This window comes from Nanorana parkeri, unplaced genomic scaffold (assembly GCF_000935625.1).
Source record: "Nanorana parkeri isolate BGI_ZX_2015 unplaced genomic scaffold, ASM93562v1 scaffold1940, whole genome shotgun sequence".
NCBI classification, from domain to species: Eukaryota; Metazoa; Chordata; class Amphibia; order Anura; family Dicroglossidae; genus Nanorana; species Nanorana parkeri.
Genome location: NW_017308208.1, coordinates 243,281 through 257,779, shown reverse-complemented (window position 1 = coordinate 257,779; position 14,499 = coordinate 243,281). Strand labels below are relative to the sequence as shown.

At 49.3% G+C, this 14,499-nt stretch overlaps 1 protein-coding gene across 2 annotated transcripts; it reads left to right on the top strand.

Moving 5' to 3' along the window:
- The first annotated feature begins 2,022 nt into the window (after positions 1-2,022).
- SLC35B2 (solute carrier family 35 member B2) lies at positions 2,023-5,796 on the top strand. 2 transcript variants are annotated; one of them, XM_018572113.1, is made up of 3 exons: positions 2,023-2,212; positions 3,415-3,572; positions 4,595-5,795. In XM_018572113.1, the coding sequence occupies exons 2-3, from the start codon at positions 3,507-3,509 to the stop codon at positions 5,531-5,533; spliced, it is 1,005 nt and encodes a 334-aa protein (XP_018427615.1). In that variant the 5' UTR covers positions 2,023-2,212; positions 3,415-3,506; the 3' UTR covers positions 5,534-5,795. The 2 variants fall into 2 exon arrangements, with proteins under 2 accessions (XP_018427615.1, XP_018427614.1); XM_018572112.1 differs by lacking the exon at positions 2,023-2,212 and having other exon boundaries at positions 3,423-3,574; positions 4,597-5,796.
- The last annotated feature ends 8,703 nt before the right edge of the window (positions 5,797-14,499 follow it).

Below are 14,499 nucleotides of genomic sequence, written 5' to 3'. Positions count from 1 at the left end.
GGGACAGAAGGGGGATTGGGGTATAATAGAGGGACAGAGGGATGTATCCTCATGGATGGAGGTGATAGGTGAATGATGGTGGTTGTAGTATCTCAGGTGTATATGACGGGGTGAGATGTTTATGTTTTATGGCTGCTATAAGCGTGAAGGGATGGGGGGAAAGGTCGCCACACACTGACACACCCGCCGGGTCGTATGCTGACTTTGTACGTGACATATATTGATATTGAGGACTGAGATGCGGATGAGTTGATGGTCACTTGTCATCCCGCAGAGGTAGTACAGAGGAGCCATTGAATGCGACGGGTTTGGGATCTGACTCAGACTGGGCCACCGTACCCTGAGGGGAGGATTCTACAATACAGATCTGTGATCTATACATGTTTGGCGCAGTGTGGCGGTTGGTGATATCAGAGACATCCGTGCGATCGCTGGACCCCAGATAACGTCTTATCGGTCAGATTACAACCGCCACACGCACGCTGTGAACGTCGCATGTAAAGTAGATGGAAATCCAATGCAAATGACATCGAGGTAACTTTGTGCATCATAAACAATTGTTATTCTTCTACAGTAACGTCCTTCATTTCGTCTTGGTGCTGCCGACCTCCTGCAGTCTCTTTGCAGCCACTTCCTGTCTACGTGCCCCCCCTTCCCAGTGATGGCGGCATGGTATTTCTCAGGGCCGGTTTCCTGGTGGTCCATGCCGGTGTATTGTGTAGTCTGCATGGAAAGCTCAAGTGACAATGTGACAACGCAGGAGCGCACCTGAAAGACAGGGACAGAGCGTTGTCACCTTATAACAGGAAGTGCCTGAACAAGGACCCTCATGGCAGGATCACCAAATAATTATTTTAATGAAAGCTGCAGATTGATACTTATGGAAGATGACCGCTGCCGTGTGCTCAATATTCACAGAAATACCATTTCCACATATCAGTGTCGGGGCATTCCTGCCCCTCCCCCCATAGGCTGACTTCCTGTTCAGTAATCTCAGCCTCCCTGCAGCCTTTAATGGCTGATAACGGAAATACGATAAGATGCCGCCGGCTTCATAACACACATAGATGAAAGAATATTCTTGTCACTTACTGTCCGGGAGACCTTTGTAGCCATGGCTGAGGAGGGGAGGAGCTGTGTAAGCGTCAGGTAAACCATAGAATGCCGGGAGTTGTAGTGGATGTTGGCAGCCAGGATGGGAGTTGTACTTCTCTGTATACAATGTGGCGGTTGGGAGATGCCAGGTCTGGTTCTAACATAGTTTGTAGTTGATGGTCATGCTGGGAGTTGTAGTGGATGTTCTGTAGTCACTGTCCTTACTGGGAGTGGTAGTGGATGTTCTGTAGTCACTGAGCTTACTGGAAGTTGTAGTGGATGTTCTGTAGTCACTGCGCTTACTGGGAGTTGTAGTGGATGTTCTGTAGTCACTGTCCTTACTGGGAGTTGTAGTGGATGTTCTGTATTCACTGCGCTTACTGGGAGTTGTAGTGGATGTTCTGTAGTTACTGGGAGTTGTAGTGGATGTTCTGTAGTTACTGGGAGTTGTAGTGGATGTTCTGTAGTCACTGTCCTTACTGGGAGTTGTAGTGGATGTTCTGTAGTCACTGCCCTTACTGAGAGTTGTAGTGGCTGTTCTGTAGTTGATGGTTATGCTGCAAGTTGCAGTGGATGCTCTGTAGTCAGTGCCCAGGCTGGGAGTTGTAGTAGGTATGTAGTAGTAGGTATGTAGTGGATGTTTTCTTGTCGCTGACCATGCTGGGAGTTGTGTATGTTCTGTAGTTGGAGGTCATGTTGGGAGTTATAGTGGATGTTCTGTAGGCAGTGGCAATGCTAGAGGTTGTGTTAGATGTTCTGTAGCTGAGGTCATGCTGGGAGTTGTAGTGAATGTTTTGCAGTCATGCTGGGAGTTGTAGTGAATGTTTTGCAGTCATGCTGGGAGTTGTAGTTCTCTGTATTCGATGTGGCAGACGGGGGTGATGATAGGTCAGGTTATAACGCATGGTGCTCTCTCTTTGTAGGTCCCTGCTGATTTTCCTGGTCTTCCTCTTGGGGGTCTCAGCAGAAGAGCCGCCCCCCGCCGCCTCTGCCCAGGACCCATGGGGGGATTTCTGGTTGGTCCGTTTCACTATAAACGTTGCCGGGTATGGGACAATACTGATACCGGGATGTCTGCTCATACACTACTTCAAACGCAAGAACTACCTGGAGACCGGTAAGCGTGTGTCATATATGTGTCTGCTATTCGTGTTTTCAGTTACTAGTCCTGATGCTGACACGGCCTCTGCTTATAAATAATGCTTTGTAGCTTCCTTCTCCATAAAAATGGTGGGAGGTTGAGATTCCTAATCAGCCAGTTTTTTTTGGGTCCCTGTATGGGGAGAGATGGACAGTTGGGGGTCTCAGTATGGAGATAGATGGACAGTTAGGGGTCCCAGTATGGAGAGGGATGGACAGTTGGGGTCCCTGTATGGAGAGGGATGGACAGTTGGGGTCTCAGTATGGAGAGAGATGGACAGTTGGGGTCCCAGTATGGAGAGACATGGACAGTTGGGGTCCCAGTATGGAGAGAGATGGACAGTTGGGGTCCCAGTATGGAGAGAGATGGACAGTTGGGGGTATCAGCATGGAGAGAGATGGACATTTGGGGGTCTCAGTATGGAGAGAGATGGACATTTGGGGGTCTCAGTATGGAGAGAGATGGACATTTGGGGGTCCCTGTATGGAGAGAGATGGACAGTATGGAGAGAGATGGACAGTTGGGGTCCCTGTATGAGGAGAGATGGACAGTTGGGGTCCCTGTATGGAGAAAGATGGACAGTTGGGGTCTCAGTATGGAGAGAGATGGACAGTTGGGGTCTCAGTATGGAGATAGATGGACAGTTGGGGGTCTCAGTATGGAGAGAGATGGACAGTTGGGGTCTCAGTATGGAGAGAGATGGACAGTTGGGGGTCTCAGTATGGAGAGAGATGGACAGTTGGGGTCCCAGTAAGGAGAGAGATGGACAATTGGGGGTACCTGTTCAGTTGGGGGTCTCAGTATGGAGATAGATGGACAGTTGGGGGTCCCAGTATGGAGAGAGATGGACAGTTGGGGTCCCTGTATGGGGAGAGATGGACAGTTGGGGTCCTCAGTATGGAGAGAGATGGACAGTTGGGGTCTCAGTATGGAGAGAGATGGACAGTTGGGGTCCCTTTATGGAGAGAGATGGACAGCTGGGGTCCCTGTATGGGGAGAGATGGACAGTGGGGGTCCCAGTATTGAGAGAGATGGACAGTTGGGGTTCATGTATGGAGATAGATGGACAGTGGGGGTCCCAGTATGGAGAGAGATGGACAGTTGAGGTCCCAGTATAAATAAAGATGGACAGCGGGGGTCCTGTATTATTGTATCGGTTTTCTTCGTACTTTTTTTTGGTCGGGGCATCTGTTTTCCACTGATAAAGTCCTGTGTGTTTGGCCATGAGTCAAAAACTTTGGTTCCGGATGAACCTTCATCGACCACCCGCATGGAAGGAGATCCCAGTACCTCCCAGCAGGCTCTGAAACTTCTCTTTTGTGCAGCCGGACTCCAGGTGAGAAGCAAAGAGATGAGAGTAGAAGGGAGAGTCCCGGGATAAGTAGAAGGGAGAGACCCAGGATGAGAGTAGAAGGGAGAGACCCGGGATGAGAGTAGAAGGGAGAGACCCGGGATTTGAATAGGAGGGAGAGTCCCGGGATGAGAATAGTAGGGAGAGACCTTCTATATAGGAGGGTCCTGGGATGAGAATAGAAGGGAGGGTCCTGGGATGAGAATAGAAGGGAGAGACCCGGGATGAGAATAGAAGGGAGAGTCCCGGGATGAGAATAGAAGGGAGAGTCCCGGGATTGAGAGACCCGGGATGAGAGTAGAAGGGAGAGACCCGGGATGAGAGTAGAAGGGAGAGACCCGGGATGAGAGTAGAAGGGAGAGACCCGGGATGAGAGTAGAAGGGAGAGACCCGGGATGAGAGTAGAAGGGAGAGACCCGGGATGAGAGTAGAAGGGAGAGACCCGGGATGAGAGTAGAAGGGAGAGACCCGGGATGAGAGTAGAAGGGAGAGACCCGGGATGAGAGTAGAAGGGAGAGACCCGGGATGAGAGTAGAAGGGAGAGACCCGGGATGAGAGTAGAAGGGAGAGACCCGGGATGAGAGTAGAAGGGAGAGACCCGGGATGAGAGTAGAAGGGAGAGACCCGGGATGAGAGTAGAAGGGAGAGACCCGGGATGAGAGTAGAAGGGAGAGACCCGGGATGAGAGTAGAAGGGAGAGACCCGGGATGAGAGTAGAAGGGAGAGACCCGGGATGAGAGTAGAAGGGAGAGACCCGGGATGAGAGTAGAAGGGAGAGACCCGGGATGAGAGTAGAAGGGAGAGACCCGGGATGAGAGTAGAAGGGAGAGACCCGGGATGAGAGTAGAAGGGAGAGACTCGGGATGAGAGTAGAAGGGAGAGACCCGGGATGAGAATAGAAGGGAGAGACCCAGGATGAGAATAGAAGGGAGCGTAGACCCGGGATAAGAGTAGAAGGGATGATGGATGTCAGGGATTCTTAGCAATCTGTATTTTCCTTCTCACAGGTCTCCTACCTGACATGGGGTGTCCTGCAGGAGCGCGTAATGACCCGTACCTACACCAGCACAGAACCCGACAGCCACGGAGAAAAGTTCCGAGACTCTCAGTTCTTAGTGTTCATGAACCGGATCTTGGCTCTGACTGTGGCCGGAATCTATTGTGGCCTCACCAAACAGCCCCGTCATGGTGCGCCCATGTACAAATACTCCTTTGCCTCTCTGTCCAACATCCTCAGCAGCTGGTGTCAGTACGAAGCTCTCAAGTTCATCAGTTTCCCCACCCAAGTCCTCGCTAAAGCCTCCAAGGTCATTCCCGTCATGCTGATGGGAAAGTTGATCTCGCACAAGAGTTATGAGTATTGGGAGTATTTCACGGCCGTCCTCATCTCAGCTGGGGTCAGCATGTTCCTGCTGTCCAACGGGGAAAGTTCTCGTCCTTCTGGGGTCACCACCTTCTCCGGAGTGGTCATTCTAAGTGGCTACATTGTGTTTGACAGCTTCACGTCCAACTGGCAGGACTCTCTTTTCAAGTACAAGATGTCCTCTGTGCAGATGATGTTTGGGGTCAACCTCTTCTCCTGCCTCTTCACGGTTTTCTCTTTGCTGGAACAGGGTGCCCTGCAGGAGGCGGTGAGCTTCATGACCCGGCACCCGGACTTCGCTTTCCACGCCGCCCTCCTCTCCGTCTGTTCAGCTTTCGGACAGCTTTTCATCTTCTACACCATCAACAAGTTCGGGGCGGCCATGTTCACCATCATCATGACTTTGCGCCAGGCGCTGGCGATTCTCTTGTCCTGCTTGCTCTACGGTCACCCGGTCACACCCATCGGCTCAGTAGGGGTGGCAGTCGTCTTTCTGGCCTTGTTCCTCCGTGTCTATGCCCGGAGCCGGATGAAGAGGAAGGGCAGGAAGGCAGCTGATAACACGGTGGTGCAGAAGGTGTGAGGCGCCTCTACATCGCAAATATTCCACTCTGCGACTTATTACTGACCTATTTAAGAGGTCCTCATCTCCTGAACTGATGGGAAGTTTAAAGCTGGCCTCTACGCTGGCTTTATTTAATTGGCACAATGCGGTGGAGATACCTGAACTTTGTGCCGAGTGTCTACTGCAGACCAAACTTCTCTGCAAGTGCAGAGCAAACGTAATGTTTGTGGATCTTTCTGTTTTTTTTATTTTAATTTAGAAGCAATCAGCATTATTAAATGGTACATTTACATTGTCGTCTGAAGTATCATTTATTGGAATTGATCATCGTTATTATTATGGGGATTTTAAAGGTACTAATGTTAGAGTGGAGACTGTGAGCCCGGCCTTCTCCCCCAACATCAGTACCTGACCTCACAAATGGTCCAACATTCCCATAGACACACTCCTAAACCCCTACGGACTAGACTGGGATGCCATTAAAGTTCATGTTTTTAATCAATTTATTTTTTTTTATTTTTACTTTTTTATAATTTACTTTTTTTATAGTTTTTATCTTATTGTTTTTTATAATTATTTTCTTATTTTTTACTTTTTGATCACCTTTTTATTTTTTTATTTAATATTTTTTTAACATCTTTTTTAAATCAATGTAATTTTTTTTCCCACCTAACGTTATGGTAGTGTGCGGCCGCCGGCCACCTTACACTGGCGCCTGCAACTTCCCCACAAGGTCACCGCTGCCGCCCCGAGGCCGGGCCTCGGTGGCCTTGTGGGAAATCCGGGCCTGCATGTGTGTGTAAAGGCCGGCGTCCAAATACTTTTGGTAATATAATGTATCAAGAGATTCACCGAAGAGGTGCTCCCCGGCAATAGGAAAACATGCAAGAGGCGCTTCCTGCCCTGAAATTCAGCAGCTCAACACTTCAGCCAAAGGGACGTCCTCGTGTGGATAGACAGGAGATCCAGTCTAGATATTTGGTGGATAACGTCCCCAAGTCCATCTACGTAGTAGGAAAGAGCTGCAGGAAAGAACTCCAGTTGAGTATCCATTGGTTTATTAGTACCTAAGCCCTGAGAGATGGCCTTGGACCAGACCGCCATGGTCTGACATACAAACATGGACGCAGAAGCAGGTTGCAGGGTTGGTCCTTGAGAAGGGTTTCAAGCCTTTTGTCCATTGGGTCTTTAAACATTGGGACGTCCTTCACAGGGACAATCAACGTCACGTTAAGGCAGGAAATGGCCAGACCCACCACATGGTTGAACCATTTTTTAAGGAGCCCATCCTCCGTGCAATATAGCTGAGCCCAATGTGTGGGGGAAGAAAGACTTCATCAGGGTTGGGCCAGTCTCTATAAAAAAAACAGGCTGTAAAAGAGAATGTACAGGGAAGGTTTTTGGAGGCCGGGAACTTGAACCCAGGTTAACAACCTTAGTCACTGTTGACGGAAGCAGGTTCTAGGTCAAGGCATGGGTGTACAGCACCGAGGAAGGACAAAAATAATATCCCTAAGCAAAGGCGATGAGGCCGGAGATAAGGTAATGGTCCGCGTTTTTATGTGGATCAGCTGCAGCTAGAGGCAATTCAGAGACAGACTCTGAAGGAGAGGCTGCCAGTCGCCTCTATATAAATACCTGTAATATATAAATATTAAATAACAATAATCGCCAACTTATGCCATTACCTAACAAATTTAAAAGGGCAAAAGTTATACCGAGGTGGTTAGGAGAAAAGCGTGGCCTTTAAAACGTACAAGATGGAAGGGTCATCAAATGACGAAGGCGAAGCACATAGGCCCCATAAAAGACAAGCGGGGCAAGCTGTCCACAAGTGACAGGGAGAAAGCAGAGGTATTGGACACTTTCTTCCTCTTCTGATGAGCGGGACGGGTATGAGAAAGTGAAACCGATTTTAATTTTGGACTGGATGAAGCGCAGTGGACAGAGGCGGAAATAAAGAAGAGGCACACTGATAAATCTCCGGGACCAGATGGCTTACATCCACGGGCCCTCAAAGAACTGAGTCTGGTTATTGCCAGACCATTGTTTTTTAATCTTTAGGGACACATTGAGGACGGGAGAGGTACCAGAGGACCGGAGGAAAGCGAATGTGGTGCCGATATTTCAAGAAAGGTTCAAGATGTGTATCAGGTAACTACAGGCCAGTCATCCTTACATCAGTAATATGAGAGGTTTCTGAGGGATTGGTTAGGGATTATATTAAATAATGTACATGTGAGAACAGTATCATAAGTACGAACCAGCACGGATTTATGATGCCAGACAATCTGTTAACATTCTATGAGGAAGTAAGTTGTGAGGTGGACGGGGAATCCCAGTTGTCTTAGTCTTTCTAGATTTTGCAAAGGCGTTTGACACACGACCCCACCCACGGTTAGTTTACAAACTGAGGCCGATGGGCATTGAAGGACCAATATAGACATGGATAGAAAACCGGCTGCAGAGGGTTGGGATGAATGGCTCATTCTCTAAATGGTCCAAAGTGGTGAGGGGAGTGCCCCAGGGTTCAGTCTTGGGGCCAATTCTGTTTGTCTTGTTCAATAATGACATTGAGGTGGGAAGAAATATCTCCCTGTCAGTGCTGACGATACAAAGTTATGGGAGTAAAGAAGATCGCACCAAGACACAGAATCCTGGCAGCAAGACCTCGATAAGGCTGGAGAGTGGCAGCCATGTGACAGATGAGCTCTAATCTAGATAAATGTCAAGTCATGCACTTGACCTTGGAGCTAGAAAATGCATGCAGAACAGTGGCGTCACAAGAGGGGTGCGGCCCGCACCCGGGTGACACCATTTCAGGGGTGACACCAAAATTACTGTCATTCATTTTGGTGTCACCCCCTGTAAAAAGTGGGGCACTTGGTCATGGACTGAGAGCCCGACAGTGTAAAGAGAGAGGAGAGGACCCGGCTGCATACCTCATCCCGCCGGGTGAACGCCCCCCTCCTCTCTCTGCCGACGTCCATCACCAAGATGGCCGCTGGCAGGCGTCAATCAGATGGCTGTGCATGCGCCAGGTGACGTCACGCACGATGACGACACGGCAGGGTGTCACCCAGTCTGCAGAACAGGTAACACCCGGCCTCGGGACACCCCTGATGCAGAATACACCTTAGGCGGGTCTCACTGGGGAAAACGGTGATGGAGAAGGATCTTGGGGTCCTTCTAGACCACAGACTCAGCAATATCATACAGTGCCAAGCTGCAGCTAATAAAGCCAATAGTATATTATCTCGCATCAAAAGTGGGATTTATTCCCGGGACAGAAATATCGTTTTGACACTTTACAAAACACTGGTGAGGCCCCATCTAGAGTATGCGGCTCAAGTCTGGTCACCAATCCGCAGGAGGGATGTCCGTGAGCTAGAAAAGGTTCAGAGAAGGGCAACCAAATTATGAAGGTGGATGGAGGGTCTGAGTTATCAAGAACGTCTACAAAAATTAGGATTAAAGAGAAGAGACGCTTAAAGGGTTATTAAACCCTCGCATGTTTTTGCATATATAAGGCTAGCAAGTCGTAGATATATGCCAAAAAAACACTTTTAAGAACGGCTTTAAAAGCCGCGCACTCCCGTCCGAACATCTGAAGAGTCTCGGGCAGCCGCAAAGGATCTTGGGGCAGGCGCATGCGCAGTTCAGATGTTCGGCTGGGAGACGAGGAGAGACACAAGGTAAGTCTATGGAGCAGCGTGCACCCGCACAGACACTGTGGGACATCAGAGGAGAGGAGGACAGAGGAGTCAGCACTGGATCGGAGACCCGCACCATCGCTGGAGGGACAGCTGAAAAGGACAGGAAAGAAGAAGATTAAGGCGAGTCCCTACAGTAGGATTGGGAAGGGGCAAAAAAAAGTTTGACTTTAATGTCACTTTAAAGGAGAACTATGAGGCGAGTGAAAATCACTTAGCCTCATAGTTTGAGCCGACCTGTGACAATGAAACTGTCACAGGTCGGCTCAGTAGATCGGGAAGTGAGCAAGCAAAAAAACGTCGCTCGATCATCTCCCTGTAGGGAGCCGTGACTGTCAGTCACGGCTCCCTGCAGGGATTTCCCCCCTCCCCTGTCCGATCCTCCAGCGCTGACTGGCGGAACGGACGGGGGTGGGTACAGCTGGCTCTGCCTCTAAATAGGCGGAGCCAGCTGTCACTCACGCAGCTGGGTGGATCTCGACAGTAATGTCAGGATCCGTCCCGGCTGCGGCGCTCTCAGTATACAGCGAGCTGTAGCTTTGGGTCACCGGAGGACGCTAGTATATGTCCTCCCATGACCCTTAGGAGAACTATGGGGAAACACACTTACCCCATAGTTCTTCTTTAAGAGGTGACTTGGTTGCAATTTGAAAACTCATCAATGGGGACAGCAGTATTGGGAATGTACGGCTTACACCAAGAACATGGGGGAGGACAGGAGGACACAAGAAGAAGTTGGAGGGGAGGAGGTATGATCCTAAACTGCGTAAGGGAGAAATAAAAATGTGGAATTCACTTCCACAGATAGTTGTATCACCAAGAAACATAAACTGCTTCAGAAAACACTTGGATGAGTTCCTCAGTACACAACACATACAGAGTTATTAAAATTCCGAGCATTTTACACGCACATTATATAAGTTGAAGCCGATGGACCCGAGTCTGTATTCAGCCTCACCTACTATATAACTATGTCAATATGTAACTAAATGTAAACAGAGGTAACTACTGCGGGCAACATCCAGAACTAGGACAACGCAGAGCCCGTAACAAATGTAACACAACAGAAATCAAGGACAAATACTCATACATACCAACACACATACTCGCACAACACGGCTATAACATACAACAAACACACACCAGCTCCCCCGCTCTCCGCTCAGCCCCAGGCAGTAGATAACAAAGGAAAGAAAGGGACGGTTACCTTCACAATGTTAAGCAAAAACAGCCACATATTCACTGGCCGGGGGAAGGCTCCACCGGAAGAGACAAGAAGATTCCAACCATGGCTGCCAAATTGTGTAAAACTTTCATGAACACGCTCTACCGTCGAAGATAAGTGAATTTTGGAAGTGCCAAAACCTGTTGCACGTTAGGAGGAAGGTCGCTTTTCCAGTTGAGTAGAACGGCTTCCCTAGTGTGAAAGAGAATCTTCCTATACATAGAGCGACTTGTAGGCTACAAAATCATCCAATACTCCCGGGAATGCTAAAAACTAGGGCTGCACCGATACCGGTATTTTGGTACCGAGTACCGATAAATTTTTTCGATACTCGCCGATACCAATTACCGAGTAACAGAAGTCCCATTCAGGAAGCCAGGTGGCGTGTAAAGACTCGCCAACGGGCTTCCCGATTAACAAGAAAGTCCCCTCTTACCTTAGTATGTGCAGCCTGTCATCCCCCGGGGCCTCTCCAGCGAGAACGCGACTTTCCTCCGGTACCCAGCCGGAGCCGTTTGGTCGGCCAATCAGGAAGCCGGGCGCTGTGTAATGACACGACGCCCTGCCTTCTGATTGGCCGGGAGGCCGGCTCCATGCTCCCTCGTCATGAGAGCATGAAGCCAGCTTCCCGGCCAATCAGAAAGCAGGGCGTCGCGTCATTACAAGCTGCCCGTCTTCATGATTGGCCGGGAAGTTGGCTCCATTCTCTCTCATCACAAGTGGCGAGAGAGCATGGAGCCGCTTCCCGGCCAATCGGGAAACCGGGCAGCGTGTAATGACTCGCTGTCCGGCTTCCTGATACCGGAAGTACTCGTGCTAGGCATCGGAGCATTTGGGCGAGTACGAGTACTCACCCAAATACTCGGTATCGGTGCATCCCTACTAAAAATAAATGGCAATTGCTAACCAGCCTTCATTGAAGGACCTACAACAATACAAAACACAACACACTTAGCGGCCAGCCTGCAACAAAACAAATTGCCGAGTCTAACAACATGCGTTAAAAAGTTTTAGTTGTACAACGTTTGCAGAATATGTGGAAGCCGCACTGACTTGTCAAGGCTCCTCTGTGTAGTGCGGTCCTCACTCCTGTTTCTGAGAGCCTCCATCTTGGAGCATGTGGTGCAGAAGATAAATTGAATGCAGGTTTGCCTGGAGGTGCCCCACTCCTCCTACAGCGCCGGTTCACACCATAAACAGTGCGTTCCAAAGCGGTCAGGCTCTGGAACGCACTGAATCGCATTCCAGCCGGCTTCCTGCATTCAGGTGTAGGAGGAGGCTTGGAGGTGCATTAAAGTCAATGGCACTGTCCCTCGCCCGCAGTGCAATCGCCTGCACTAGAATGCGTGGCACATCAGTGCCTGGGTTCCAGTCCAGTGCGATCTGCAAAGATAGTGCATGCAGCATTTTTACAGATCGCACTGAACCGGAACGCAGGCACTGATGTGCTACGCGTTCTGGTGTGGGCAATCGCACTGCGGGCAGGGGGCGTGGCTGCGGTGGCATTGGAAAGTCAGGAAATCACCAGCACTTAGTAGTAAAGATAAATATGTCCCTTTTATTGGACAGAAAGCGTCACAGACATCCAAATAAACCGACGTTTCGGGGCCGCGCAGGGTCCCTTCCCCAAGGCAGAAAGATGTGACGTCACTTACAGCTGCGGTGGCATTGACTTCAATGCACCGCCACACCCCCTCCCGCCGGCTGGAATGCGATTCAGTGAGTTCCAGAGCCTGACCGCTCTGCAACGCACTATTTATGGTGTGAATCAGCCCTCAAGGTGCAGGGAGGGACTGAAAATGCACGCTGAGGCCCCCAGTGCGTCCCCACACCATATACCCCCGAAGAATGAATGGCTACCGCACAATTTATAACCAGCCTGGACTGCAAGGTGCACATGGAAGCGGCTTCCACATATTTTGCAAAAGTTCAACAACTCAAACCTGTTTTGAACCCGTATTGTCAGACCGTGTCATGTGTTTTGTTGCAGGCTAGGCCGTACGTGTGCTGGGAAACTTCTGTGTTCTGCAATATTCCCAGGAGGCAAACGTCGGGGGTTTGAGGAGCAGGAAAGCGCAAATGGTCACGTAACAAAGTCAGACAATCACTCCAGCTTATGAACGGGAAGACCAGAACATATGACATATTGGGATGTGTCACCTGCGCTCCTCACAGCGGTTGGACCTCGTGGTGCTCGTAGTGATTGGACGGATGGGGTCGTGTTTTCCAGAATAGTAGAAGATCTTCTACAGAACATATGAAAACGGCGGGAGCCTCTTTACGCTTAGAACAAGTGGCAGATGGATGAAGACGCATAGGGTGCAACCTGGCCGGGGGCATAATGTAGCTGATGGGTGACTTTAAATGAAGTTACAAACCATGAGTCCACCTCCTCCTCCCAGCCCTCCTCTGACTCAGCACTGGGGTTAGATCCTTTAGATTGAAGAACCTGGTAGATCACGGTGGTCAGTTTCTTCTGACCAGGAGTGTAAAGAAGTGCTTCCAATGGAGTGTATGACAGGGCAAAGGTCAGGGAGCCAAACTCTGAAGTCCGAAATGAGCGACATAAAAGAAGATACTAATTGTCCAAATAGAAACTAATCTTTAAAGGCATCAAAAGTAAAGAAAATTTCATCTAAATGTGTGTCACACCACGTCTAGATCACCAGGCCGCGTCAGGATGGCCATGGAGCTCCCGCAATGTACGATTGTGCCATAGGGGAGTCCGAGGAGACAGGCAACAACCAGAAGCATGCATATAGGTGTACAACTCCAAGCATGTGCATGAGGCCTTAGTGTTACACTGGACTCTCCCCTTAGAGCAGCCTCTCTCAGCCAAGGTGCCGTGACACACACTGGGGTACCTTCTGGGTTCCTTAGGGGTGCCTCGAAATTTTGTGATGGTAGGACTTTGATGTGAATGGGGGAATTCTTATGTAAAAGGAGGGATTGTGATATGAAAGCGGGGCTCTGATATACAGGGGGGTTCTGACATAGGAGGGGGGTGAAGAGGAGCTTTTGACATGAAAGGAGGGTGACTGATGTTAAAGGAGGGGGGCTTCTGTTGTAAAGGGCGACTCTGATGTGAAGGGAGAACTTTGATGCAAAGGATGGAACCCCACTTTTCCATGTGTTTTTGTGCAGGTCTCCCCCTTATATTTTACACTGGGGTGCCTCAAGATTTTGTCTACTTTTTAAGGGTGCCCTGACTGGAAAAAAAATGTTGGGAAACTGCCTTAGAAGGCCTCTTTATACCGAACACTCACTTAGAAGACCATTTGATACAGAACACCCGTCGTAGATGACCTCTTTATAGAGAACACCCCTCCTAGATGACCTCTTTATAGAGAACACCCCTCCTAGATGACCTCTTTATAGAGAACACCCCTCCTAGATGACCTGTTTATAGAGAACTCCCTTCCTAGATGACCTCTTTCTAGAGAACACCCCTCCTAGATGACCTTCTTTATAGAGAACACCCCTCCTAGATGACCTCTTTATAGAGAACACCCCTCCTAGATGACCTCTTTATAGAGAACACCCCTCCTAGACGACCTCTTTATACAGAACACCCCTCGAGATGACCTCTTTATAGAGAACACCCCTCCTAGATGACTTCTTTATACAGAACACCCCTCGTAGATGACCTCTTTATAGAGAACTCCCCTCCTGGATGACCTCCTTATAGAGAACACCCCTCGTAGATGACCTCTTTATACAGAACACTCCTCCTAGATGACCTCTTTATAGAGAACACCCCTCCTAGTTGACCTTATTATAGAGAACACCCCTCCTAGATGACCACTTTATAGAGAGCACCTCACCTAGATGACCTCTTTATAGAGAACACCCCTCCTAGACGACCTCTTTATAGAGAACACCCCTCCTAGACGACCTCTTTATAAAGAACACCCCTCCTAGATGACCTCTTTATAGAGAACACCCCTCCTAGATGACCTCTTTATAGAGAACACCCCTCCTAGATGACCTCTTTATAGAGAACACCCCTCCTAGATGACCTCTTTATAGAGAACACCCCTCCTAGA